The 26,972-nt window shown below is 53.6% G+C and overlaps 2 protein-coding genes across 2 annotated transcripts in view; both read left to right on the forward strand.

Moving 5' to 3' along the window:
• The window catches only part of RNF43 (ring finger protein 43), a 64,240-nt gene extending 51,416 nt beyond the window's left edge, over window positions 1–12,824 (forward strand). Inside the window, exons 3-9 of the mRNA XM_065909648.1 lie at window positions 2,158–2,232; window positions 2,344–2,475; window positions 3,070–3,174; window positions 5,628–5,789; window positions 6,568–6,670; window positions 7,444–8,799; window positions 11,456–12,824. Of these exons, the coding sequence (XP_065765720.1) occupies window positions 2,158–2,232; window positions 2,344–2,475; window positions 3,070–3,174; window positions 5,628–5,789; window positions 6,568–6,670; window positions 7,444–8,799; window positions 11,456–11,499 (1,977 nt within the window). The 3' untranslated portion in view covers window positions 11,500–12,824. The remainder of the gene's footprint in view (window positions 1–2,157; window positions 2,233–2,343; window positions 2,476–3,069; window positions 3,175–5,627; window positions 5,790–6,567; window positions 6,671–7,443; window positions 8,800–11,455) is intronic.
• A 1,326-nt stretch (window positions 12,825–14,150) lies between these two features.
• On the forward strand, window positions 14,151–19,765 carry SUPT4H1 (SPT4 homolog, DSIF elongation factor subunit). Its single transcript, XM_065909170.1, has 6 exons — window positions 14,151–14,268; window positions 14,410–14,526; window positions 14,942–15,048; window positions 17,921–17,976; window positions 18,264–18,317; window positions 18,757–19,765. The coding sequence occupies exons 2-6, from the start codon at window positions 14,458–14,460 to the stop codon at window positions 18,822–18,824; spliced, it is 354 nt and encodes a 117-aa protein (XP_065765242.1). The 5' UTR covers window positions 14,151–14,268; window positions 14,410–14,457; the 3' UTR covers window positions 18,825–19,765.
• The last annotated feature ends 7,207 nt before the right edge of the window (window positions 19,766–26,972 follow it).

Here is a 26,972-nt window from a genome sequence, read left to right on the forward strand (position 1 = left end):
AACTCTGGACACAAGCACCCACTGCCTGAAAGTCCTGTTTGTTTCCCCTATTGGCCAACCCTCTCTCTTTGATCACTTTTACAACTTTGTAATTATGGGCTGTATTCGGCTGGGGTGTTTGAACGTCAGGGTAATTACTTTCCACTGTTCCTACCCCAACCCTTCAAAGAGAGAGAGGTGGAGAAGGCAGAACATCTCCAGAGGAGGAAGTCTGTGCCCTTCCCTCCTGCTCTTCCCGACTGGGCTGGGTTCAAGGTCTCACCCTAGGAATGAGAAACAGAAGGCTTTGATAGCACTGAGGATCCAGGAGTCTCAGTTCTGTGCCTACTGGGGTGACCCTCAACCCCACCTCTTGGCCAGTTTATGGACTAGGAGATTAGCAGGAGTCCTTCTCCTATTCCCCTGGGGTAGCTCCCATGCTCTGGTTTGGAGGCCTCTGAAGATTGGACAACTTTTTTTTTTTTGGTTGGCCACCTTCCCAGCATGTGGGATTTAGTCCCCTGACCAGGGATGGAGTCCATGCCCATTGCATTAAAAGAGCAGAGTCTTAACCGCTGCACCACAAGGGAAGTCCCTGGACCACGTTTTTTTTTTTCCCTGGGGTCACCTAGATGGCCTAGGGGGCCTCCTAGGGGAGACTTGCAGCGCATAAGCAGGCTAGAGGAGGATGAAAGCTGTGAGCTCTCCGCCTCTTCAGCAGTTCGCACAGGTACAGCCTGGCGAGCCTGGGCCTGGGCGCTGGTGGAGGGCCCGGCCCAGCTCCACGGGGAAGGAGGAAGGAAAGGGGGAAGCTGCCCTCCTGACCGAAAAAGCCCCGCTTGAGTGTCTCCACCAGTCTCCCAGGGCGCCCCTGCCTGTTCTGAGGGGCCCCTGCGGCTGCCCGGGGAGTGGGGAGCCGGGAGCCGGGAGCAGCAGCCGCTCCCCCGGCCGGCCCGGCGGGAGACCTGCCCGGAGACCTGCCCCGACAGGCTCTCCCGGGAAGGGAAGCCGAGATCAAAGCGCTGGGGGTGTGAGCGAGTGAGTAAGCCCGGCGCGGGCTTCTCTTCCTGCCTCCACCGCGTGCGGAGCGATTAACTCCTTCAGCGCCTGCAGGAAGGCCCCGGGTCCCAGCCCCCCGAGGCCCCAGCCCCGGGCCCCAGCCCCCCCGAGGCCCCGGCCCCAGGCCGGCGGGCGGTGCCCCCGCGCCAGGCGGGCGGCCTGGAGGACGTCTGCGCCCGAGGGAGGCCGCGGAGCGCTCTGTCTGCCGGTCCTCTGCCCGCGCGCCCCCACCGCACCCTCAGCTCTCAGCTCTCGCGTCTTCCCGCACCCCCAGAGCCCCTCAACTCCCGCTTCTGGTTCTCTCTCTGGCTCTGCCGCCTGCTCCGCCCTCTTGGCTCGACTCTGGGAGCTTGGCGAGCTCGCATGTGGCGTCCTTGTGGGAACAGACCCTTGGGTGCCTCCCCGGCCCAGGCTCTGTCGCCCCCCTCAGGGAGGGGTGAAGGGCAGAAGGCCAGGGCCTCCCTCCAGTAAGGCCCCGAACTGGAGTCGAGGAGGAGTTGGCCAACTGGACCTCGGCCGGGAGACAGATGGGCTGAGCCCGGGGTTGTCCTTGACGCCCCCTGGGGAGAGCAGCGCCCCGGGCTCCTGGATCGGCCTGCGGAGGCCGCGGAGGAGGCGAGGGGATGCCCTGCGCCCTCCTCTTGTCGGGCACCGCTGGACCCTGGAAAGCCCAGTTCTGTTCTGAAGCAGCTCTCCACCCTTCTGAACAGGCGACCGGTCATCCCCCAATGCCCGGGGTTGGGGGACCGCGGTCACTCCCTGCTCTCGGTTCTCACCCTTCTTAGCGAAGGCAGACTAGAAACACCTCCATGGCAGGGCCATCTTACTTGTCCCCTGGCCTGGAGCCTAGTCCACCCCCTGGCACCTACTGAACCCTGTTAAGGGTTTGCTCTGTTACAAAAGGAAGGACTGAATGTGGTCCTTGAAGGCAGTGGCCCTGGGCTCAGGGCGGGGCAGGAGGACCCTAACCCTACTGACCCCTTGCGTGTGTTAGAGGTGTGAGTGTGCAGAGGTGTGGGGTGTGCCTTAGGCAGGGGTGGATGTGTGAGGGGGTGAGCCCGGGGTGTGGACAGGCTGTGTCTGACCCCCCTGCCAGACCTCTGCTGTGTATCTCTGCAGGCCCGGATGGCAGGGGAGCGGGGAGCCAGCGCTGTCCTCTTTGACATCACGGAGGATCGTGCTGCTGCTGAGCAGGTACCCTGGATGAGGGGTGCTTGAGGAGGGGGTTGGAGGGAGGGAGAGAGAGGTGCTGCGGGAGCAGAAGTCAGGACACAGCCGCCCTCGTGGGCACTTCCTCTCCTGCAGCTGCAGCAGCCCTTGGGGCTGACGTGGCCCGTGGTGTTGATCTGGGGTCGCGATGCTGAAAAGCTGATGGAGTTTGTGTACAAGAACCGAAAGGCGCACGTGAGGATTGAGCTGAAGGAGCCCCCGACCTGGGTAAGCAGGCCCAGTCTCCAGCCCCGGCCTCGGCCCCTGCAGTCACCCCCACCTTTCCCTGTGTGACTCTCACCAAAAGCCCTCAGACTCCTGGAGCTCAACAGACCTTAGAAGCCCCCCAGGCCAACTCTATCCCCAGCTGTGCTCCTCTGGGCAGGTTTCCTCCCCAGTTCGGGCCTCATCTGCAGGATGAACAGATTGGGCCAGCTGAGTTCTGAAGTGGTTTTTCAGCATCTTGGTTTCATGGAACACAGTAGCAGAGCCAGAAGGAAACCCTGGGCCCTGGGCCCCCTGACGCCTGGCTGGTATTTCTCCACCCACTGGGAAGCTCCCACCTTGCAGAGGGGTCGCTGTCCCCTTTTCCCCAAGCACACAGACCTTGAGATCATACCTCTCACAACTGGCGTCTGGAGGACCCTCCCCAGTGAGTGTCTGTGGGCAGAAAGGGACCACCTAACCCCACCTGCAACCTCACCACCCCCTCTTGGAGACTCAGGGGGCCCCCCTGTTCTCCATGTGTCTCCTGTGTTTCTCCCGAGTTGGCCCAGCTCCTTCCACAGGTGTGACCCTTTCTCTCCCTGCTCACTCCCCCAGCCAGATTACGATGTATGGATCCTCCTGATGGTGGTGGGCACCATCTTTGTGGTCATCCTGGCCTCGGTGCTGCGTATCCGGTGCCGCCCCCGCCACACCAGGCCGGTGAGCAGGGTGGGCTTCCTGGTGGAGGTGGGCGAGCACATGTGTGGGGGAGGGTGGGGAGCAGGAAGGGAAAAGTAAGGAAAGAAGGTGCCTTATGCCTATGAAACAGTCACACCAACCCCCCTTCTGTCCCCTCCCCTGCTCCCTGCTTGCCAATGACTTCGTTAATTTCCAGCAGCCTCTCTGCACGGATGTCCTCATTTGTTCATTCATTCAACAAAACATTCAACAAATAGAGAGCTCCTGTTATGTGTCAGGCACATTCCAGGTGTTGGGGCTGGTGCAGTGAGCAAAAAGACAAAAGCTCTCTCCCCTCCGGGAGCTTTCGTTCTAGTGGAAATAGACAACAAAGTAAGTAAAATATAGAATACCTTAGATGGTGGTAAGTCCAGGGAGAAAAATAAAAAAGGCGAAGGAATGCAAAGGGAACAGGGTTAATTTTAAAAGTAAGGTCAAGGAAGGCCTCATTGAGAGGGTGACATTACAGGAAAGACCCTCAGTGGGTGAGGGGGTGATGCGTGCAGATGCCTGGAGAGAAAGTGATTGAGGTGAGAAAACAGGACACTGCAAGCCCTTGAGGCAGAAGTGTGCCTGGTATGTCTGAGGATCAGCACGAAGGCATGCGGTGGAATCCAGTGAGTAAGAGGGCAGAGCAGGCGGTGAGGACAGAGTTCATGGAGGCCCAGTGGTATTGGACTTCTAGGCTGTTGTCAGGATTTTTTTTTTCCCCTACTCTGGATGAAATGGGAACCATGGGATGGTTTTGAGCAGAACTAGAGCCATGATCTGACTTAATTTTTAATACGATCACTCATGCCACTGTGGTGAGACCAGATTATAGGGCGGCAAGGCTGGAGACAGAGCAACCAGCACAAAGGCTATTACCAGATTCCAGGTGACAGTAATTGTAGCTTGGCTCAGGGAGGAGTCAAAGTGATGAGGATTAGATTCTTCCCTGGTGGCTCAGAGGTTAAAGCTTCTACCTCCAATGTGGGAGACCCTGGGTTGGGAAGATCCCCTGGAGGGGGAAATGGTAACCCACTCCAGTATTCTTACCTGGAGAATCCCATGGATGGAGGAGCCTGGTTAAGCTACAGTTCACGGGTCACAAAGAGTCAGACACGACTGAGCTTTTCATACTTTGAAGGCAAAGTCAACAAGTTTTCTTTTTCTTTCTTTCTTTGAAATAAGATAATTAGTAGTACTACTTTCATAAACTAAAAGGGAAAATGCAAAACCTATAACCCGTTCAAGAATCGGAGACTTACTGTAGTTAATGAATCTATTTGATAAAAAGATTAACTCAGTGTATTTGGTGCCAGTATTAGGAAGACTCCATCCACCCTAATGGATCATAACATTGTACAACACAGCCTTCCCTTCTATGCTGCTGCTGCTGCTAAGTCACTTCAGTCATGTCCGACTCTGTGTGACCCCATAGATGGCAGCCCACCAGGCTCCGCCGTCCCTGGGATTCTCCAGGCAAGAACACTGGAGTGGGTTGCCATTTCCTTCTCCAACGCATGAAAGTGAAAAGTGGAAGTGAAGTTGCTCAGTCGTGTCCGACTCTTCATGACTCCATGGACTGCAGCCTACCAGGCTCCTCCGTCCATGGGATTTTCCAGGCAAGAGTACTGGAGTGGGTTGCCATTGCCTTCTCCACTTCCCTTCTATAGATTTCCATAAAATGGGTCTACCATACCCACAGTTACTCCCCTGGTGTTCAAAAACACAAGATGCCAAGTGCCCATCAGATGGTAGCATTCCAATTAATCCAGATCCCCGTTAGCATTCCTTAACAAGTGATCAAAGCCATCACAGCCTTACCACCAGCTATTACCCATGCCCAAAGCATCCTTACTCCATGGTATGAATGGATCTTCCTTCATAGGGGTTTTCTTCCACTCTAACAGTAAAGTTCTAAATGGGCAAAATATTATTAGGAGAAAAGGTTAACTCCCGGAACCATCACTTCTATAGAACCTCAGGACCAACAGGTCTTCTAATGGATTGATCTTGGAGGGTGAGAGAATAGTTAAGAATGACCCCGATGTTTTTGGCCTGAGGGGTTAAAAGAACAGAATTGCCGTTTACTGAGAGGAGGATGACTGGGGAAGGACAAGTGTGTGGTTGAGGTGATTTATGGGATTAGGAATGTGGAGCTTGTGAAGTTGGATGTGCTTGTTAGATATTCAGAATGCAATGTCAAGGTGGGGCAGTTGGGAGAAAAGTTCCTCTCCTGGGTCATCAAGGGAAGGAAAGTTAATAGTATGCATGGGGGAATGGGATGGGGATGCTTAGCAGGGCCGTGGAAGGACTCTGAGGGTATAAACTCCCCGGGTGGTCCAGTGGTTGTGTGACCTAACTGCATGACCGGGACCTGAGCACAGGGCAGGGTCCAGGGGTGCGGGGAGAGGAGCCCTGGCCCCATTCTGGCCCACTGTTCTCCCCAGGACCCCCTTCAGCAGCGAACAGCCTGGGCCATCAGCCAGCTGGCCACCAGGAGGTACCGGGCCGGCTGCCGGGGCGCCCGGAATGAGTGGCCAGACTCCGGGAGCAGCTGTAGCTCCGCCCCGGTGTGCGCCATCTGCCTGGAGGAGTTCTCCGAGGGCCAGGTGAGGCCAGGCTGTGGTTCGCCCCTGTGCCCAGGCTGGAGAGGGAGGTGGGTGAAGTTGGTGTGGGCGTGCAGTCTGCATCTGTGTCCTGTGTATCCTGCATGGACAACCCTGAGGTTTGGACATTTTCCTGGTTTTCCAGGGAAAGAGAACTTCTGTTTGTTGAATGTGTACCACATGCCAAGCTCTGCAGTGGGTGCTCTAGAGGCATCGTCTGTCACTCTCATGACAGTGAAGGGTGGGGGGTGGATTAGTTTTTTAGCCTCATTTTACACCAGAAAACTGTTCAGAAACTTGCCCGAGGTCATATGCAGTGGCAAAAGTCTAGATTCTCTTGATACCAAAGCCCATACTTGTTCTGTTGTGCTAGGAGGTCTTTGAAAGCAGGTGTTGGCAATAAAGGAGAGGCCAAGAACTTCTCTGGTGGCCCAGTGGTTAAGAAACTGCCTGCCAATGCAGGGGACATGGGTTCAATCCCTAGTCTGGGAAGATTCCACATGCCACAGGTTCAATTAAGCCCACTCCACAGCTTCTAAAGCTTGTCTGCCCTAAGGGCCCGTGCTCTGCAACAAGAGAAGCCACTGCTAGAAGCCCATGCACCACAAGGGAGTAGCCCCTGCTCACCACAACCAGAGAAAGCCCGAAAGCAGCAACAAAGACCGAGTGCAGCCAAAAATAAAGTTTTAAAAAGGGGAGGGCGAGGGAGTCAGGGATGCCCTGCTTCCTAGCCACGGGGTAGCTGTCATCAACTTTGGCTCTGACCCTCTGTTTTCTCCAGGAGCTCCGGGTCATTTCCTGCCTCCATGAGTTCCATCGTACCTGTGTGGACCCCTGGCTGCATCAGCATCGCACTTGTCCCCTCTGCATGTTCAACATCGTAGGTAGGAGGTGGGCCAAGGGCTCCCCTGCATGCAGGCAGATGGGTAGAGAAGGGGCTGCCTTCTGGGCAAGTGGTTTGCCGTGAAGTGGAGCAGAAGGTGGGCCTACCTCAGTCGTTCTCTAAGCTGTGCCCTTGGGACTTCCGTCGTGGTCCGGTAGTTAAAAATCTACCTTGTAATGCAGGGGATGTGCGTTTGATCCCTGGTCAGGGAACTAAGATCTCACACGCTTCAGGGCAACTAAGAAACATAAACCCAAATACTGCAATGAAGACCCAGTGCAGCCAAAACAACAACAGCAGTTAATAAAATTTTACAAAATAGAAGTTGTGCGCTGGTTGAGGGTACCTCCCCTGAGCCAGGAAGACAGCTTGACTGTGTATTTTCATGACAGCTTTGTTGATTCTAAATCTGCCCGACCAGGATATCATGACCATCTTCTAAAAGATGAGAGGGAAGTATCTGGCGGAAAGAGAGCCTTTTTCTAATTCACCCAAAGGTGCAGTGTGGGCTCGCGGTGGCCCTCGGCAAAAGTCCCCAAAGGACAGTTGATGGGAGGAGCCGTGCTCAGCGGAACCCCCCAGGGGACAGCTGATGGGAAGGGGCAAGGGCATCCCGGGGCGCAGGCAGGGAAGGAGCATCCTGGGTGCTCCAGACTCTGACGGAGCTTGTGGGCGACTGCAGGCTGAAGACGTGCAATAGAGCCCCACTCTTCTGAATGTACCCTCCTTCGGCCGGTGGAGTCAAACACCTATGCTCTTGGTTCTTTCTTCCAGAGGGAGATTCGCTTTCGCAGTCCCTGGGACCCTCTCGAGCTTACCAGGAACCGGGCCGGAGGCTCCACCTCATTCGCCAGCACCCCGGCCACGCGCACTACCACTTGCCCGCCGCCTACCTGTTGGGCCCTTCCCGGAGCGCGGTGGCTCGGCCCACCCGGCCCGGCCCCTTCCTCCCGTCCCAGGAGCCAGGCATGGGCGGGCGGCACCACCGCCAAGCCAGAAGCGCACACCCCCGGGCTCCGGGCGAGCCCCAGCGCCTGGCGGCGGCCCCGCACCCCTACGCGCCGGGCTGGGGGCTGAGCCACCTCCGCTGCACCTCCCAGCACCCGGCCCCCTGCCCCGCGCCCCCTCGCCGGACCAGGCCCCACGACAGCAGCGGGTCCGGAGAGAGCTACCGCACGGAACGCAGCGGCTACCTGGCGGACGGGCCAGCCAGCGACTCCAGTTCGGGGCCCTGTCATGGCTCTTCGAGCGACTCGGTGGTCAACTGCACGGACGTCAGCCTGCAGGGCATCCACGGCAGCAGCTCCACCTTCCGCAGCTCACTGAGCAGTGACTTCGACCCCCTGGTCTATTGCAGCCCCGACGGGGAGCCCGCGGGGAGGGCGACTCCGCCTCGCCTGGCCTCCCGGCCCCGTTCTCTGGACTCAGTGGTGCCCGCGGGGGAAACGCAGGTTTCCAGCCACGTCCACTACCACCGCCACCGGCACCACCACTACAGAAGGCGTTTCCAGTGGCACGGCAGGAAGGCTGACCCCGAAACTGGAGTCCCCCCGTCCAGGCCTGCCGCTCCTCGGACACAGCTCCCGCCAGAGCCGCCTTCACCCGATCTGCACGGGGCCAGGTGCAGCCCAACAGCGCTTTCAGGGCAGCCTCCCGCCCTGCCGCGGCCCCGGGCCCTCACCGAGCCAGCCCCCGGGCCCCCCACCGCCTCCAGCCCCAGCCCTGCAGCCAACAGCCTCTTCCACTTACAGAGATCCAGCCTCTCTGTCCGACACCCACAGAGGAGACGGCGAGGGGGACCCCCGGAGCCTACCCCAGCCTCTCGATCCCAGGACTTGACTACCCACCCAACTTGCCAGATTTTCCCCCATTATGGCCCAAGCTTGGCACACCCTTGGTCCCCAGAGGCCCACCCACTGATCTTCGGACATCCAGGCCTGGAGAGGAGGCTGCTACCAGAAGCCCCGGGCCCTACATACCCGAGTTCCCAGCCAGTGTGGTTGTGTCTGACTCCACGCCAGCCCCTCGGACCGCACCCGTCTGGGGAGGGGCCTTCCGCATGGAGTTCTGGCACCCCGGAGGGCAGGCCATGCCCTTACCCACACTGCCAGGTGCTACCAGCCCAGCCTGGTGAGTTCTCAGGGGACGTGGGGCTGGTGGGGAGAGGGGGCTAGAGCTGGATATGGCAGAACGGGTGGCGTCATCCAGGGGGCTGATGGAAGCTGAGAAGGGCCCCACGGGGTGACATTTCAAATACTGGACAACTGGCATAGGGTGGGATGCTGGCTTGAATGGTCTGGCTCTGCCAAGTGTTAATCCTTCCGTTGCCAGATTGTAGGGAGGTCTAGGTGAGGTCCGAGTGTGGTTGAGACACCAGAAAGCACTTGGGGTGGTTTGCGGCAGCAACGCAAACCCAAGTCTTTCTTTTGGCTTGTTGGTTTTAAATAATTTATCTGTTTTGGCTGCACTGGGACTCCGTTGCTGCACGTGGGCTTTCTCGACTTGTTGCTAGAAGGGGCTGCTCTTCGGTGCCCTGCGGGCTGCTCTGGTTGTGGAGCCCTGGCTTAGCTGCCCTGTGGCATGTGGGATCTTCCCAGACCAGGGATCGAACCCATGTTCTAAGCCACTAGTCCACCAGCATAGTCCAAACACAAGTGTTTCAATATTTTAAAAATTGATACAGCTATACCAGTGCATACAGCTCAGCGGTAGTTGTAAATACAAAGGAAGCCAAGAAGAGTATAGACAAATAGTTACTGAAAAACATAATTCCAGGCTATATGAGATCTTATAGGAGACATAACTAGAGATAACCATATTTTTGGGCTTCCCTGGTGGCTCAGATGGTAAAGAATCTGCCCGCATTGTGGGAGATCTGGATACGATCCCTGGGTTGGGGAGATCCCCTGGAGAAGGGAAGGGCAACCCATTCCAGTACTCTTGCCTGGAGAATTCCATAGACAGAGGAACCTGGTGGGATACAGTCCATGGGGTTGCAAAGAGTCAGACATGACTGAGTGACTAACACACACACACACACACACACACACACACACACATTTCTGGGCTATACGAGAAGAGTTATGTGAATGATGGGGGAGGGGAGTGGAGATCACAGGGGGTTCCCAGCAGCTCTGTGCTTTTTTCCTTTCCCTTGGGTTAAAGGAACTAAAGGAACCCGGGCTTCCCTTCTATTACCTTTGTTGATAAGACCAACATTGTTCTCTTGGGGACTTCATGCATCCCTGTTACTGATTTGCAGCCAATGGTGAGAATGTAGATCCTCAACTTTAACTTGGTGTTTATTTGCTCAAATCCTCCCCTTCCTCTTTTCGGTCCCCCAACTCCAGTTCTTTTCCATCTTTTCCTGTTATGTGGATGACAGTGCTCTTTGCCATTGCTAGGAGGATGTCTCCGCCCCTAAAGGGGCCCCGAAAGTCCTGAACTATAAGACTTTAGGGCCTAGGAATCCACAGGCAGGACCTGGGAGCTGCTGTCATCCATTCATTCATTTCATCCTTCCATTTTTCTTTCTGCATTGTACGCATGCTATGTGCTAGGTCCCAGACTCTCAGGACATGGAACTTGTCAACCAGGAGACCCAGGTCTGTGGAGAGATGGGCATGCAAACTGTTATCATAGAGAAAAGAATCGTTCCCATAGGGCCACGTGACGTAGACCCTGACCGTGTGTTTGATGGCTCCATGTGGATCCTGTCACATTTATACTTTCGCTGCCGCCACTGTCAGACCCACCACCTCCTCTCTCTCCCAAACTCATAACTAGTTTCAGTGCCTCCCTTTCCCCTGCCCTTCAAATCCAATCCACCCCAGGGTCTGTTAACTGTATCTCTGCCGGCTTTACCATATTCTCTTCAAGTACTGCTGGCCCCTGTCCCTGTTCTAGGTGCAGCCTAAAGATCGAGGTGGGAACCTCCTGGGTCCTTCCTTTCCTCTCACAGGGCCCTGGAGACCGGGCATGGAGCATCAGTGTCCCATCCTGTCGAGCCATGCAGTACAGGGACCTTGCTCACGTCCCCTCCCTGCTGTGGCCAGCATCCTCCTCCTCAAATAAACTGTCCAGAAATCTTCAAGTGTTGTTTTGTTCAGAGTAAAGAAAAATCCAACCTGGTTTGACCTTCGAGGCTGTAGTACCAGCTAGCCCCCATCTGCCTTCCCAACCTTATTTTCCACTCTTCGCCTTTCCTTCCCCTGCTCCAAGCTTTAGCCAAACTAGGTAAACACTTCTTGCAGCTTCTGCAGCTCAGAATATTCTGCTGTTCAGAATATTCCCATAGATGGAATTCTTCCCTATTCCTGCAGGACCAGCTCGTGTATCTCCACTTTCAGGAAGCCCTTCCTGACACTCCACTTAAGACATGGTTTCTCTCCTCCCTTGATTCGTCTCTTATGAGCCCAGTCTGACCCCTCTGGCATAATTGCAGCTTACTAAACGCACACCTCTCCTACAGGGTCGCCAGGGCCCTGCTTAGTCTTTTTGTCTTCTCTTTGGCACAAGGTTGCAGGCCAGATCCACTGGTGCTTAATAAATATTTATTGGGTGAATGAATAAATAGTAAGTGTTGGTAACACACTGGTTGCTATATATGTGTCTTACTCTGGATTTGTTTTTCTCTCCCCTGTGTCCCAACGGGAGTCCCTCTCAGCTTTCAATCTGATCACCCCTTCTGGACCCATTCCCTGCTCTTGCCTCTCTCTTACAGATAGAACAAGCAAGAGGCTGGCCTGACCCTGAGTGACCTCTCTCCTCCCCTCTCTAAACGCAGGCACAGAAGAGGAGCTGGAGGAGCTGTGTGAACAGGCCGTGTGAGATGTTCAGTCCTGGCTCCAACCAAGAGTGCTCGCCGGATGACTTGGGGCCCTCCCTGCCACAGAGTCCTGCTCCTCAGAAAAGAAAGGACTTCAGAAAACAACCCCCCCCCCCTTTTTTTTGCCATATTCCTGTAATCACTGGCAGAGGGTGGTGATGGTGGGTGGCAGGTGTCCTCTCCTGCTCCCAGCTCCAGCCCTTTTCTGCAGAACTATCTGTGTCCAGCCAGGCAACCAGCTACCACTGGTGTGGGTGGGCTCCCTTGCAGGCTGCGCTTTTCTGAGAGCAGGAAGCTAGGCACAGGTAGACAGGTGTGATAAAGGTGGTGCTCCTTCCCCAGCCTGAGGACTTCTCCTTCATCCCAGGCCTCATGTTCATACCAGCAAATGGGTTCAGCTGAATGAATGAACCCTGCTCACTTCCTTCCTGAAGACAGTCTTGCACACCAGCTTTGGCTTCCCCTCAGTAAGGCTGCTGTATCAATGGCAAACCCTGTTCTTATCGTTTTCCTTCTTTGCCAAAAGATGACGGTGTTTGCAGCCTCACCAGGCATGGCCTGCCCTGGTGCACAAGAGGAGTTTTCCCTCCTTGTCCGTACTTGTCAGCTCCTCTGTATTCAGTCCGAGGAGAGGCCAGGGTGTGCAGTCCCTGAGAACCTGGGGTGAAGCCTCTGATCTTCAGGCTCCCTGGTCATTCCAGCAGCTCCAGTCCCTCTGGGGGAGAGTGGTGGGGGAAGTGGGAAGGGACTCACTCTTCCTTGGAGATCACTTAGCTGGAAATCCCAAAGGAAGTGGAAGAAGAGGATTTCTGCTGGACTTTATTTAGGAAGAGGGAGGAAGGGATGAAGGTAGAAAAGGCTGAATTACAGCTGAACAAAGAATTTTTCTCTCGACACTTCCTCTCGGAGCAGGGATAGGGAGCAGGGGAGAACACAGGAGGAGCAGTTTGGGGCCCTTGGATTAGATGGCCCGGAGGCCCAGCTTCCCAGTATAAGCCATGCAGGTCAGATCCACACAGTGTGGAGTGGGGTCAGAGAAGGAAGTCTGGCCTGGGGCAGCTGGTCCCAAGTGGGCAAGAGCTGAGGGGCCTCCTCGGGGCGACATTCGCCCTAGAGCAGCTGGACCATCGCTGGCCCCCTCAGGCGTTATCCCATTTGGAATGTGAATGTGGGAACAGAGTGGGCGCAGCAACCCACCTGGGGATCCTCTTCCCTCAGAGTCAGTGGGGAACTAGCACCTAGGCACCCACGTGGGTATTTATATCTGAACAGGCAGAAAGACGCTTGAATCAGGCACTATAATGAGAAATGTATTTATTTGCTAATATATTTATCCATAAACTTGATCTGGTCTCATGGTTTTCTTCTGTCATGACTGTCGCTCAGGGTAACAACTTCATCTTCTACATGGGCAAAAATACTCTTGACATCAGAGGTTAGGCTCTGGTTTATGAAAGGATAGAGTAGTGTGGTGGGCTCGGCAATGAGAACTGTCTGGTAAGCCCCTAAAAGCACTGTTTAGTGAGATCAGGGAAAGAGAAAGTGTGACTGGATTCTCCTTGTGGTTCATTGTGTCATTTGTACTATTACTGTATGTTTACTTCACACTCTATAATGCTTCAGGGACTTTCTTTGAGACCCTGCAAAACACTGTTGCCTCACTTTTCCACCCGTGAAATGGGCCCACTTCACAGAGTTGTTGGAGAGCTCCCCTGAGACAAACAGGGTGAAGTGTGTTTCAAAGTATAGAGTATGCAGTGATAGCGTTGGTGGTATAGTGGTGAGCATAGCTGCCTTCCAAAGTATAGAGTATGCAGTGATAAAGAACATCCTAAACCCAGGCCCAGCACCCATCTGAACACAACATGGGACGGGCCCCAGGCGCAGACCGGCCTTGAAGAAGCTCCGTTTCAATTCAGGAGGCCTGGCTGGGAAGATACAACAGCAGGGCCTGAAACCATCTATATCCCACAGTTCCAGTCTAGATAGACACGTCCTCTGCCTACTCGTGGGACTACCGTGAAGCTCAAGGGAGCTGGCGCTACGTGGGTATGGAGAATTCCATAGAGCCTGCAGGGGCTTAACCTCTTCTCACAAAATGCGTTTTCCCTTCCTGCTTCTTCGGCAAAGGTTTGGTAGAGGTGGGGGCTGTCTGGTGCCAGTTTTGAACCAGACAACGAAGCATTTGTAAATCTTCCTATAGGGTGCAAAATAAAAAGGACACGATCTCCTACAGACCATCTGAAGTAGAGGAACTGGATCTAAACGCTAAAAGCTGCACAAAGCGTAAATTATCAGTTGGAACGAGGAAACTTACATAAAGAGTTTTAAGAAATAACTACGCTTTTTTTTTCCGGAAGTCGGCTCACAAACCAGCATTCCTGTGGACGCAAAGGGAAACCCAATCACACTCTAGGAAACCCAATCACTCGCTGGCAGGAAACCCGATCACTCGCAGGTAGGAAACCCAATCACGCTCTGGCCTGTAGGAAACCCAATCACGCTCTCGCTGGTAGGAAGGAGGGGGGCGGTCCGTGGACTTCTCAGCTCCGCTGAGATAATCCAGAGGGAGACAGTGGGTTCTCTGGCCCTCACTCTTAAGACAGGAAGACAAAAAACACCTCTGCTGTCATCCGGGACGCTCCAGGGGACCAGCGGTCCAGGACAGACCTTCCGGCCTGAGGGGTACTCCCGCGCAGGCGCCAACCGTGCCGCTCGGGCCCCGCCCACACGCTCGACGGCGGCGCAGTCTCTCCCCCGCGCCGACCCAGGTGCCTCTCGGCTGGCCCCGCCTCCTGGCGGGAGAAACCATATCAAAGGCGGGGGGCGGGGCGGGGCCGCCGCGCCGGAAGGGGAAGTCTGAGGCAGAGGAAGTGCAGGCTTTCTGGGTAATTTTTACTATTTATCCGTAGGGAGAGGCGATTGTGGCTCATTCCTTCGCTGCTCTTCGTTGCGAGAGGATGGCTTTGGAGACGGTGCCGAAGGATCTGCGGCATCTGCGGGCGTGTCTGCTGTGTTCGCTGGTCAAGGTGTCTGTCGGGGACTTGGTTGTACGGGCTCACGGGAGACCAAGCTGGGGGAAAGAGGGTGGAATAGATCTGGGGGAACAGTGAAAAAGAAAGTCGGATCCAGTACTCGGGGCGGTGGCAGAGTGTGGGAAGGAGCAGGAAGCCATCGTTTACTTCAGCAGGGACACTGCTAGGTTGTGAAGCCGTGGGCGGGGGGCTCTCACATGCCTTTGCAACTTCAGCTTTCAGCAGAGGCATAACTACAACAAGAAAAGGGGTGTGAGAGTGGAACTTAGGAAAGGAGCTGTAGGAATGGTGGGTGGGGGACATGATGAGACAGTCAACATAGGGAGCTTTATGCTTCACTAAGTAGAAGTGTGGAAAGGCTGTTTTTTCTTTTGGTTCACCTTTCTCCTTTTTTTTTCCCTCTCCCAAGACTATAGACCAGTTTGAATATGATGGCTGTGACAATTGTGATGCATACCTTCAGATGAAGGGTAACCGAGAGATGGTATATGACTGCACCAGCTCTTCTTTTGATGGGTGAGCCCTTTGGATTGCTACATTCATTCTTTATATTACCCCAACCCCACCAAGTAAATTTGGACAGACTCTTGAGACTCTAATATGAGTTGGTCTCAGTTATTTTGAGACACACTAGTGCTGTGCTGTCCAGTACGTTTTGAACATACTGGGTTAAGGGGACTATATTACGGAAGTTAATTTACTTTTTGTCGTTACTCCTTTAACATGGCTATAGAAAATTTAAAAATGAATTGTGTGGCTTTCATTATATTTTCACTGGACAGTTCTTCACTAGACTATTAGGGAATTTCTGGTAGGGATTGTATTTGTCTCGTGCACCATCACCTGGCATAGGGCCATAATACATGTATATTAAATGCAGGAGGATCATTTTTGAAAATGAAGGGTAAATTTTGGCTCCAAAGCTGATACCTTTAGATGTGTCTAAGAGGACCTATGAGAAAAGTTTTCACTTAGTGAGATTGTCAGTGGGGGCAGGAGAATGAGAGAAACCTAAGTTGGATGGGTCTCAGTTTTCTTTCCCCAAGGGAGGAACCAGGAGGCAGTATTGTTTGGCGGTTAAGTTGGTACTATTAAGTTTCTTTTGGTTTCTAGGCCAATGAACAGTTTATACATAAACTGGGCCCAAACCAGTGCTTGCTAAAACTACTTCAAGGTGGGCCCACTTCATTCTTCTTTGTTTTCCTTTAAGGGAGAGTGAAGGATTGGACAGAGAAGATGTTTCATGGAACCTTTACTTTGTACATGTGTACACATGCATGTACACGTTCAGATACTCCAGTTCTTTCCTTCGTTTGTTAGCACATCTTCTCATTTCTCCTTCTTCCAGCCCCTGGCAACCACCATTTAACTTTCCTGCGAGCTTGATTACTCTGGGTACTTCATATAAGTGGAATCATACAATATTTGTCCTTTTGTGATTTGCTTATTTCATACAGCATAATGTCTTCAAGGTTTATCCACATTGTAGCATGTGTCAGAATTTCCTTTTTAAGTGTAATGTTATTTTTTTCTATGTATATACCAAATCTGCATCTATCGACGGACACTTAGATTACTTCTACTTTTTGGCTGTTAGGAATAATGCTGCCACGAATATGGGTTTACAAATACCTCTTTGAGTCCCTGCTTTCTTTCACTTCTTTGGGAATATATATCCAGAAGTAGAGTTGCTGGATTAGTCTATGTTTAACATTTTGAGAAGCTGCCATACTGTTTTCTGTAGCAGCATGATTTTACATTCCCACCAGCAGAGTACAAGGGTTCCAGTTTCTCTACATCTTTGTCAGCACTTGTTGCTTTGTTTTTTGTTTTTGGTAATAGGTATCCTATTGGATGTGATGTGGTTATCCTATTGTGGCTTTGATTTGCATTTCCTTAATGATTAGTGAAATTGAGCATCTTTTCATATCTTTATTGGCCATTTGTATATCTTCTTTGGTAAAACGTCTCTTTAAGTTTTTTGCCCATTTTTGAATCAGGGTTTTGGTCTTTTGTTATTGAGTTGTAGGAGTTATTTATGTATTTTGGTGCATATTAGGATTTGAACAGTGAGTATATCCAAGGCTAACGAAGATTAGAGGAGGACTTGATGAAGTCAGCCAGAAGTGGAGGAGATAGCATATGAATCAGGCTCTTAATAAAGGAAAGAAGTGTAGGATTTTTGAGGAGGCCAAGATGAGAAAAAGGAAGAAAAAGCATTCTAAACAAAGGGATTGACTTGAGCAAAGGAATGGATTGGGTAGAGCAGGGTATGTTTGGAGAATGGTGGGGATTCTGATTAGATTAAATCATCAGATTGGATTAACAGGCACTGTGAGGCTAGAAGGATAGATTTTGAAGGACAGAAGGCCAGAGGAGAATACACATTTGGTCATGAGAGCAGCCTGTGTACATGCCTACCCCAGATTGGCCTGCCAGGCCAGAGTGGGCCTTATCCTACTTGCCACATCTAGAGGTGAGGTCAGTTCTGCTCAAAGCATATGACTGTGAATATAGGATTTGGATGGGGAGGTAGGCTTCCTAAGTAAGAATCCAAGATGGTTAGCAAGAGAAGGAGGAGTGGATACCGAAGAGGCAGTCAGCAGACATCAGTGCTCCGTGCAGGTCTGTCCCAGGAGGCAGTCAGTAAATATCTGATTGAATGGGGGGATGACAGAAATGACCTCTGTAGCTTCTGAAAGCACCTGAAGCTTACCTGTCATGCTCAGTAGCAGGCTTCTGGCCCTTTCTGTGGCCTGTGCTCTGGGTTTACAGCTACCCTGGGAGGAATGATTAGGATAGTAAGGAGAGCTAGTGTTTATTTAGCATCTACTCTGTGCTAGGGCTCTTTCAGGTATTAGCTCACCCTTTTAATTTCATCTTAAGTTCTGAGGGAGCTCTTCATATGCGAGTCAGGCTGGACAGCTCATTAGAGACAGAGCTTGATTAAATTTAACTTATTTCTACTAAGGGGAGCCACTGTTTAGACTCAACGTCCCCTTTGCCCTAGGCCCCAGCCTTCAGTGGTCGTGCTGGTTGTAATCAGCCATCTACCTCGAAAGATGTCCCACTCCCCGGGGCATCAGTCTTTGTGGGGGGCGGGTGATGACTGACCTGTGACTGGGGGCCGGGGACGTAAGCCCAAGGACTGTCAGTACTAGCTCTGAGTCAGTCCCTTGCCAGCACTAGAACTCTGCAGAGTTTTCCGTACTTCCTAGTAGAAACTCACTTCTTGGCTTTTCCTGAGGTTTCCTCTCCCAGAACTGTTGTGCTGGCTGGGAGCAGAGTAAAGGTGGGGGTGGGACGGGCTGGGGGGTTGACTGTGCCCTCAATCTCACTCTCTAGTGGAGGTGGCTCAGGCTGACTCTTGTTTCTTTTTCTTTCCTAGAATCATCGCGATGATGAGTCCAGAGGACAGCTGGGTCTCCAAGTGGCAGCGAGTCAGTAAGTGTCTCCCTTTGTCTTTATCCTGGCCTAGATGTATTGTCAGGGCTGGGGGTGGGGGGGGTGGGGAGCCTTCAATCAGCAAGTAAGTGGCCCCAGAGTGAGAAAGATGGGTCAGAGGAAAGCCACGAAAAGTATCCTATGCCCTGTCACTTAAAACTTGTAGCCAAAGGAAGCGATTGCTGTTCTCTCAGAGTTCCAGCATTTCTTTCATTTTTAGCTTAAGATTGTGTTTGGACTTTCGTCATAACTCACTCTTAACCACAGTCTCTTTTCTTCTCTTTCAGGTAACTTTAAGCCAGGCGTGTATGCAGTGTCCGTCACTGGTCGCCTGCCCCAAGGTAATAATAATTACGGTAACAGCCCATGTTCATTTATTGTGCCAGGCTCTATGGAAGTTTCTCATGTGAATTAATGCCAGTGCTTACGGCTCTGTGAGGGAACCAAAACTTCAGAGATGTTAAATAACTTGACCAAGGTCACTCAATTAGTAAGGAGCCAGACTTTCCACCCAGGCATCCTGGCTCCAGAACCCTTGCTTTTGACAGCTGTGGTGTGGTCTTCCGTTGTCTTCCCGTCCTTACTAAGTCATTGACAAGCACGTGCCTGGGTCCTCAAGGGGGTGACATCCCAGCCATGCGGTTCTCCTGATGAGCAGTCCAGAAATTCCAGTTTGCCTAGAGTGTACCACCCCCTCTCCTCCCCACATGGGAGCCAGGGGACACTTCTTGTCTTCTGGAGTCTTCTCCCTTCACGGAGCTGTTTCTCTTCCCACTGCAGGAATCGTACGGGAGCTGAAGAGTCGAGGCGTGGCCTACAAGTCCAGAGACACGGCCATAAAGACCTAGGAAGGCGCATGGCTGCCAGCATCTTGGCTCCTCGTCTCTGCCGCTGCTTGTTTTCTGTCGTGGAGCTAAATGGGCAGAACTTCAAACACATCCTGCTCCCCAATACTAGATTCGCCGACTGTCACCAGATCAGCCCAGTGTGTCCTTGGGCCATTTTTACCCTCTTTGGACGACTGTGGGGGTGGGTAGAGACTGAATTCAGTGGGGAGTAGGATGCTAGTTTTCCTACCGTCAGCCCAGGGCTGCACCCTTGCTCATAGGCAGGACTCTGGGTCAGATGCCAATAAACATGAAGCCCTAGGAATGTTCTTAAGCCCACACAGAAGCCTTCCCTCCCTCTTCCCCTTAAGTGGGCGCAGTAAGAACGCACTGCCCAGTCGGCATCTGCCCAGAGCAGCAGAGCCCTCTGCTCTTTGTGATCCATCTCTGGGCCTCCAGGGTTGTAGCCTTTCGAATGTGCTTCCTGGGGTCTCAGAAGGTCTGCTGTCCTGAGTCTAGGCAACCGTGTCAGCCTGGCAGTCCTGGTGTCTGGTGGTTGCAGCCTTCTGCCCTCTAGACCTGGCACAGCAGGTATCCCTTGAAATCCTGGGGGCAGATAATACCTGTGTGAGTATTACTGGCCCTTGACCGTGTTTAATACCTTTTTTCCCTTCTTTGTTCAGTTCTTCCTATACTCTAGGCCCACCAGTGGCATCCTTGACCTCCCCCTGCCCACCTTCCCTACGTTCCCCTAACTGGAGACCCTCAGGTTACTGTTGGGTCCTGCTCTGGTTAGTTCGGGCCTCCCCAGAAGGGGGCCTCTCTTTTTCTCTCTGGCCTAGTAGGGGTTCTTGAGTCATGTCATGTTACTGGCCAAGGTGAATTATTTGTTTTAGAATTAAATATTTATCATACAGTCTCATCTATTTAAATTTCTGTAATAAATCCTGTTAGTGTCCCCATTTTTGTTGTTATTGTTGTTATTTATTTGGCTTCTCCAGGTCTTAGTTGTGACATGTGGAATCTAGTTCCCTGACCAGGGTTTGAACCTAGGCCTGCTGCGTTGAGAGCATGAAGTCGTAGCCACAGGTCCACCAGGGAAGTCCCAGGGTCCTCATTTTTATTTCCCTGCGTTTCTTGATCCCCATCTGTTCAGAACGAAAGTGATTTCATTTACTTCAGGACTTTTGTGATTATGAAAATAAAGTGATGTAAAAGTTCTGTAACTTCAGTTTTATAAAAGGTAAAACATTCACTCTTTTTATTAGCCATTCTTAAATATACATACAACATGTGTGAAAGTCTCTCAGTTGTGTCGACTCTGCAACCCCATGGACTAGCCTGCCAGGAGCCTCTGTCCATGGAATTTTCCAGGTAAGAACACTGGAGTGGATAGCCATTCCCTTCTCCAGGGGATCTTCCCGACCCAGGGATCAAACCCAGGTCTCCTGCGTTGCAGGCGGAATCTTGACTATCTGAGCTGTGTACAGACAACCAAAAATAGTGGGGAAGTGCCGAGTGAGGACTGGCAGGCCCGCCGAGCTCTGACTCGGAGCCGAGGTGCCTGCGCTGGGGCTGTGTGTGTCTCGGCCACCTGGTGTTGCTAGTGAGTCAGTGTCTCAGGTTACCTGTGACCTGGAGTGTGTGGGAAGGCGGGGACGTGCTGCCTCTCCAGTGACCCTCTGCATACAGGCCCAGGGGAGGAAGCTGGGACCGTCCAGGCTGCTCACGTCACTGCCAAGTCCTCTTCAAACTGGAACCATTTTCTCTGATGCCATCGAGCTCAGGGAGTGTTCTGTTAACTCCAACCCCACCTGAGGTTTTCAAGGACTTCCCCAGCCCAGCAAGCTGACCGGGCTCCAGGGGTAGTGGTTTCTGTTGTTCAGTTTCAGTCTGAAAGGGGACCTTGGGAAGCAGCCCCACCAGGCTGGAGCTGACACGTCCTGCAGGGAAGAAGTGGGTTTTACCAAGAGTGCCCAGGCCGTGCAGCCAACGCCCAACTTTCACTGGCGTTCTCAGAAAGTCCCTTGGAAATCCCCCGGCCGCCGTCCTGCGTGTCTGACCCGGACGTGGCTGCTCTGTGAGAATGGAAACAGTTGTGGGGAGGGGGGGCGAGGAGCTGTGCACAAATAACCGCACTCACGCTGCCTCAGCCCCACACCAGAGGGGCCCTAACTGTCAGCTCCGCAGGAAGCCAGAGACACGGGCGCTGGTGGCTGTGGGGGAGGGCCGGCCCGTCACGGTGACCGGATTTCACAGACTCGGTGCTGGCAGCCTCTTCCTGGGAGCTGCCTCTGAACCCACCTTCTGGCTTTCTCTGGTCCTGGAACCCACCCGGTAGCCCAGAGAGGCGAGAAGGCGCTGGAGTCCCATCCCCTGTCAGGGAGCTGAAAAAGCTGGAATCCTGACCCAGGGATGGAACCCGGGTCTCCTGCACTGCAGGCGATTTGGGCTTCCCTGGGGGCTCAGACAGTAAAGAATCCGCCTGCAACACAGGAGACATGGGTTCGATCCCTGGGTCGGGAAGATCCCTTGGAGAAGGGAATGGCTTACCCACTCCAGTATTCTTGCCTGGAGAATTCCATGGACGGAGGAGCCTGGCGGGCTACAGTTCACGGGGGAGCAAAGAGTGGGTCTCCCCAAAATGGAGGGGTTGACTGACTGCATGCAGCTTCCAGCCCAAAGCAGGGATAGGTAGCTGATAGAACAAGGGTCAAAAGACTCTGGTCTTGGAGGGAGCAGTTTCCTTAACAATGATGGGATGGACTGGTGAGGGCCTAAATTCAAACTGTTTTCTTCAGGTTTGGGCACTGAGGCCTCACTCCTCTGGCTTGGTCATTACCTTCATATTCCCAGCCTGTCTGCGACCGGCAATTCTGTCTTCAAGTCCCTTCCATGACACCTGGCTTATGCGTGTGTGTGTGTGTGTGTGTGTGTATGTGTGTGTGTGTGTAAAAGAGTCAGGTAGAAAATGTTTAAGAACAGCTTAACATCTCACTCTGTCTGGCATTCTGGTTCATATTTAGAATTAGTAAAGTCTTTCATTTAAACAGCATTTTAGGGACTTCCCTGCTGGGGCAGTGCTTAAGAATCTACCTGCCAGTCCAGGGGACATGGGTTTGATCCCTGGTCCAAGAAAATTCCACTGGCCTCGGGGCAAGTAAGCACGTGTACCACAACTGCTGAGGCCGTCCATACACCCAGAGCTGGTGTAATGAGAAAAGCCACCACAGTGAAAAACCTGGGTGCCTCAATGTAGAGTAGCCCCCCACTCACCACTACTAGAGAAAGCTTGCACACAGCAACAAAGACCAAGAACAGCCAAAAAAAGAAATACCCACTCCTCCCAAAATACCCCCCAAAACAAAACAATGGCATTTTACAAGTTGATGAAAGGGCTTTCACATCCTCTGTTATTTGACCCCCGACAAAACCCCCTGTGTCGTGGTTAACATCCTGAGGGAACGATGAAGAGACTGAGGCTCTAAGAAGTAAAGTGACTGGGCCACGATTAAGCGGTGGAGCCTTAGCTCGAGAAATGCATTGCCTACACCCGGTTTAGGGCTGCGTTCTGACACGGTTCACCCCAAACACAGCAGCTTTGCTCCCTTCATGATTTTTCCACAGAAACAGCAAGTTACATGTCCCCACACATGGAGCCGCCACAACCACCCTACTCTCACTACCTACATCTCTAGTCTTCAAGTCTAAAATTGGCCAGAGAGGGGGAGGACGTGTGGGGAGAATGGCCCAGGGAGGATGGCTTGGGGGTTACAGAAGGATCCCCGAGTGGATCATTGGGAAACTGGTACAGGCCTCCAGTTCCCGCCTGGCTGCATCCTCTGTTCCATCCATCAGCTCTCAGGTATCTGCTGCCCTCTGTCAGACCCTCTCCAATCTCCCCTGCCTTTTTTCTGCTGGCCGCCACCCTCCATCTGCACCCTCCCACTGAACCATGGGCGATGTCGCTGCCTCCCAGCCCTGCTGCCTCCACCACCTACTAGCCTTGACCTTTCTAAGTCACTTGACTTCTCCAAAAGAAGTTTCCTCTTTATAAAATGCAGTTGACAAAACCCTGGTGTTAGGTGAAAAGACAATGGTTACTTGTGAAAGGCGGGGTTGGAGAAGGGCACAGGGGCCCCTGAGGTGCTGGTTACAGTCTGTGTTTTGATCTAGATGCTAGGTATACAGGTCGATTCACTTTCTGGAAATTTCCCGAGTTATGCACTCACCATTTGTTCACTTTCCTGTTTGTAAGTTATAATTGAAATACTTAAAGATGAATCGGCACTTCTTATTTTAGGATAGTTTTGAGAATCAAATGTAAGCATTCAGGTAAGAGCAATTTGAGAGCTGTAAACTACTAAGTCTATACATGGGACTTCCATGTAAAGTTGTCCTCCTCTAGATAAGTTCTAAGTAAGAATGTCATCACTCTAACCTTCTTGAGCAATAGATCTTCAAGTGTATCTATCATTCACAAATATATCAAAACTGCAACATTTTCCTTCAAGTACCATGGCTTTTTATCTTACTCTCTTTGTTCTTTCATTTTTTATGACCTACTTTGTGTTTTTTTTAAAATATGTACTTCCTTTCTATTTGGATCTGAGATTGTGAATGTCATTTAACCTCTACTTAGCTTTGATCATTTGTTATAAGACCTCCATTTTTGTATCATGTGGTGAAATGATTCTGGAATAATTAATTTTCTACCTCTTGGATTCATGTCAGCCTGTCAGATATAACTTTTGCTGCTCATGAATGGCTGGCCCCTTCAGGGTTTTTTTTTAATTATTTATTTATTGGCTGCTCTGGATCTTCATTGCTGTGTGCGGGCTTCCTCTAGGTGCGGCAAGCAGAGGCTCCTCTTGGCTGGGGGCAGAGGTTCCTCTTGGCTGGGGGCGCAGGCTTCTCATTGTGGTGGCTTTTCTCATGGAGCACAGGCTCCAGAGCGCGGGCTCAGTACTTGTGGTGCTTGGGCTTAGTTGCTCCAAGGCACGTAGGATCCTCCTGGACCAGGGATAGAACCCATGTCTCCTGCATTGGCAGGTGGGTTCTTAACCACCAGATCACTTGGGAAGTCCTCACTCTCGTTCAAACTAGGAGAACAGATAGCCACACTGATAAAAATCGCTGCTGCGTGAGCCAGTAAGACTTGGACTGAGGGCGAAAGCACACGGACCTTGGACTCAGAGGCCTTCACCACTGGGAGGTGGAGGTCCAGAGCGTTGGGGCAGGGGAGAGAGTGAAGGCAGGTCACGCAGAGAATACGCAGGCTGGGAGAGTCATGACAGGCCTCGCTGCGTGGGCATGGAGACCGAGCCCCGGAGTCAGGGGTCAGGCTGCCCTCAAGAGGGGTCACTACACCTTTGTATGTCCTCTACTGCCTGACTGAGCACCTTTCACCTATAGATACTGGTGTTTTTCTTTGCTTTGAGATTTCAGGAAGCAGGGACTGAGTGCAGAGAAAACGCTGCCCTGGGCTGCTGGCACCTCAATGCCAGAACCTCTGAGCATACGACAGAAACCATGTCCCCTCGAGACCTAGGCATTCCTAGTCTCAACACTGCCCACCGCGGAGAGGAGGGCAGGCCTTACAGGGGCGTGGACACAGGACTTGAAGCCCGGGCTTTCCTTAGGGGGGTCGTCCCACAGCAGAGGGAGGCCTGTTAGAAGTCAGGGAGCCAGAAGGCCGCTTGGAGACCTTGTGCGGCTTCCTGACTGCTTCCACTCCTTCCTCTGCACTGAGTCCTGTGCTCCAGAGAGAACTGGGTGCGGGGGAGATAAGGAACAGCTTTGGACACCAGGGTGGGGAGACCCCAGCTTCCTAAGCAAAATGGAGTCCTCATCCCTTCTTCCCCAAACCCAGTCACTGCCGCCTTTTCGACCCCTCCCCCGAGCCCGGAAAATACCTGAAAGGAAGTGGGTGCTCTGGGCCACTAGGCGGAAGAGGGGGTTTAACTGTCACCTGGTCCCCGGGGGCTTGAGTGGCAGAAGGCAGAGAGGAAAATGCAAATCTGTGCTTGGGAGAGAGAAGAATTCCACGGGGAGGAGGACGCTGGCCGCCGGGGCCCAGCCTTCCTCCTGGGCTTGATGGTCCTCCTGCAGGGACTGAGGCCAGGGAGTGATCACGGGCCCGGGGAGAAGCCAGCAGCTGCCCCCGCCCACCCTGGGCAGGCAGCCGCGCGGTGGCACTGGCACTTTCTCTGGGCATCTGAGTAGACTCACTTCCTCAGCCCTGCACCCGGGGGAGCAGGGGAGGGGGGTGGGGTCTGGAGCCCCTAGAGCCAGGCCAGCGGTGAGGAGCTGGAGGGGGTCCAGGTGGGTGCTGACACGCCTGCTGACGGAACCTGGGAGAACCTACTGCATCTGCAGCAGGGGGGACTCAGACTGGAAAGACCACCCGCCCCCACCCTGCCCGCCCCGGCCTCCGCACCTCTCCTTCCCCTACCAGAGGCCAGAACTGGGGACCACGTGGTGTCCCAGCCCAGGGTTCTTCACAGCCACTGGGAGGCGAAGAGGAGAAGGGAGAAGCGGCCCTCGGGCCAGAGCTTCCACAGTCATAATTTGTTCTGTCAGGATGACAATTACTCCGTTCAAAGACTTGGCCACCTGCATGATCGCCTTGGCTCGTCAGTACCATCCCGTGGGGCATTATCTCCCTTTCCCAGATGAGAAAACTGAGTTTCAGGGAGCATCGTTTGCCCAAGGTTCGCGGCCAGGCAAGGCTGTGGGGTGGGGTGGGGTTCAGCCCAGCTGTCCTCACGGCGACTCTTCGGTTCCTCCGTGGCAGATGGGGACCGGGACACAAAACTGGGGCAGGGGTGAGGGCTAGTTCTTCCTTTTGCCCCCTCGAGCCCCAGACTGCAGGTGCGGGTCTGCTGACTGCAGCACCAAGGTCTCTGGGGACCAGGCGTCCGCTTCACTCCCGGACTCACTGGCCCGTAGACCCTTCGTGAAGGGCCTGGCCCCCCCACCCCCACCCCCCGGCCCTGTCCCTGCTCCCTGTTTGGCCCCAGGACTCTCCCCAGCACCCCTTCCCCCCACAGCCGCAACCCCAGGACACAGCGGCCCGCGCCCCATTGGCCAGCCTGGGAGCATTTGCCCTTATTTGGCCAGGCTGCTCCAGGCAGCCTCCACCCCCAGCCCAGCCCCCGCAGGCCCGTCTCTCTCACTTCGTCTTTTTGAGGTTTGGCTCTGGGGCCCTGGCGGGCGTCGCTTCAAACGCACTTTCTGGTTGAGTCACTTTTTTAACGGCTCCAGGGCTGTGAGCTGTCGCGGCGGTGGCCGGCGGCTGCAGAAGCAGCTCCCGGCCTTGGTGGCCACCGCCCCCCACCCGACTGCTTTAACGGGTTCCGAGGGAAGAAGCCGGGGTGGCCCCTTGCTGTTGACCACTTGGGGACCCACTTAGACCCCTCTGTTCCCCCCACTCCCGAGCCTGGGGCCCGGGAAGTCTGCCCTGGGTTCCTCTCTCTGCTTTTTTTCCAACCCTCTTCTCCGGCTGGGCTGGTGAAGAGGGAGGCAGGCTGCCTCTCCCTGTCCTGTTGCGTGTCCACGCTGAAGTCCGCCTGGTCCCCTGGGGGACACTTGAACAGAGTTCCTTAGGGAAACAGAAATGGGTTGCCGGCTGCTGGCTGATTTTCAGGAAGGTGAAACTTAACCTCGCTAAGCTTCCGGTTCCTCATCTCTGAGATGAGGATACTATCATTTACATCACTGGGTCAGCATGATGATCAAATGAGGTTTTATAAAGTTCTTGGCTGCTGTCCTTCCCCCACCACCCCGCCAGCTCAGTGTGCACACCGTGGAGGTGAATGAAGACACAGCCCAGGGCGGTTCATGGAGCGGTCCCCACGAAGCTCTCGAAGCTCTCGGCTCTTTCCGCCCCCTCACCTTCTGTTTCTCCAGCTGCCCCTGGGCTGTGAGGAGGGTTGCAGAGGGCAGGATGCGGGAAGGAGGGAACAGACAGGTGGAGGGGACCCCCAGCCCCCTGCCCCTGTTCTCAGCCACGAGGAGGGGTGGATTCAGCCCCAGCTCCCTTCCCAGCCACGGCTGTCTCTGAGCTGTGGGAGGTCTGCCTGTGAACTCAGTGGGGAAATCCATGGGCAGGCCCTGGAACCCAGGCCTGCTGTTTCTTCCTCCAAGGGCCTTGGGGCCCCTTGCTCT

The sequence above is a fragment of the Muntiacus reevesi genome, chromosome 18 (genome assembly GCF_963930625.1).
Source record: "Muntiacus reevesi chromosome 18, mMunRee1.1, whole genome shotgun sequence".
Classification (NCBI taxonomy): Eukaryota; Metazoa; Chordata; class Mammalia; order Artiodactyla; family Cervidae; genus Muntiacus; species Muntiacus reevesi.

Bases quoted from the DNA above. Each gene is read 5' to 3' on its own strand.
- SUPT4H1 (XM_065909170.1), top strand. From the start codon at position 14,458: ATGGCTTTGGAGACGGTGCCGAAGGATCTGCGGCATCTGCGGGCGTGT. The intron at 14,527-14,941 runs GTGTCTGTCGGG...CCCTCTCCCAAG, and splicing joins TGCTGTGTTCGCTGGTCAAG to ACTATAGACCAGTTTGAATA. The intron at 15,049-17,920 runs GTGAGCCCTTTG...TTTCTTTCCTAG, and splicing joins ACCAGCTCTTCTTTTGATGG to AATCATCGCGATGATGAGTC.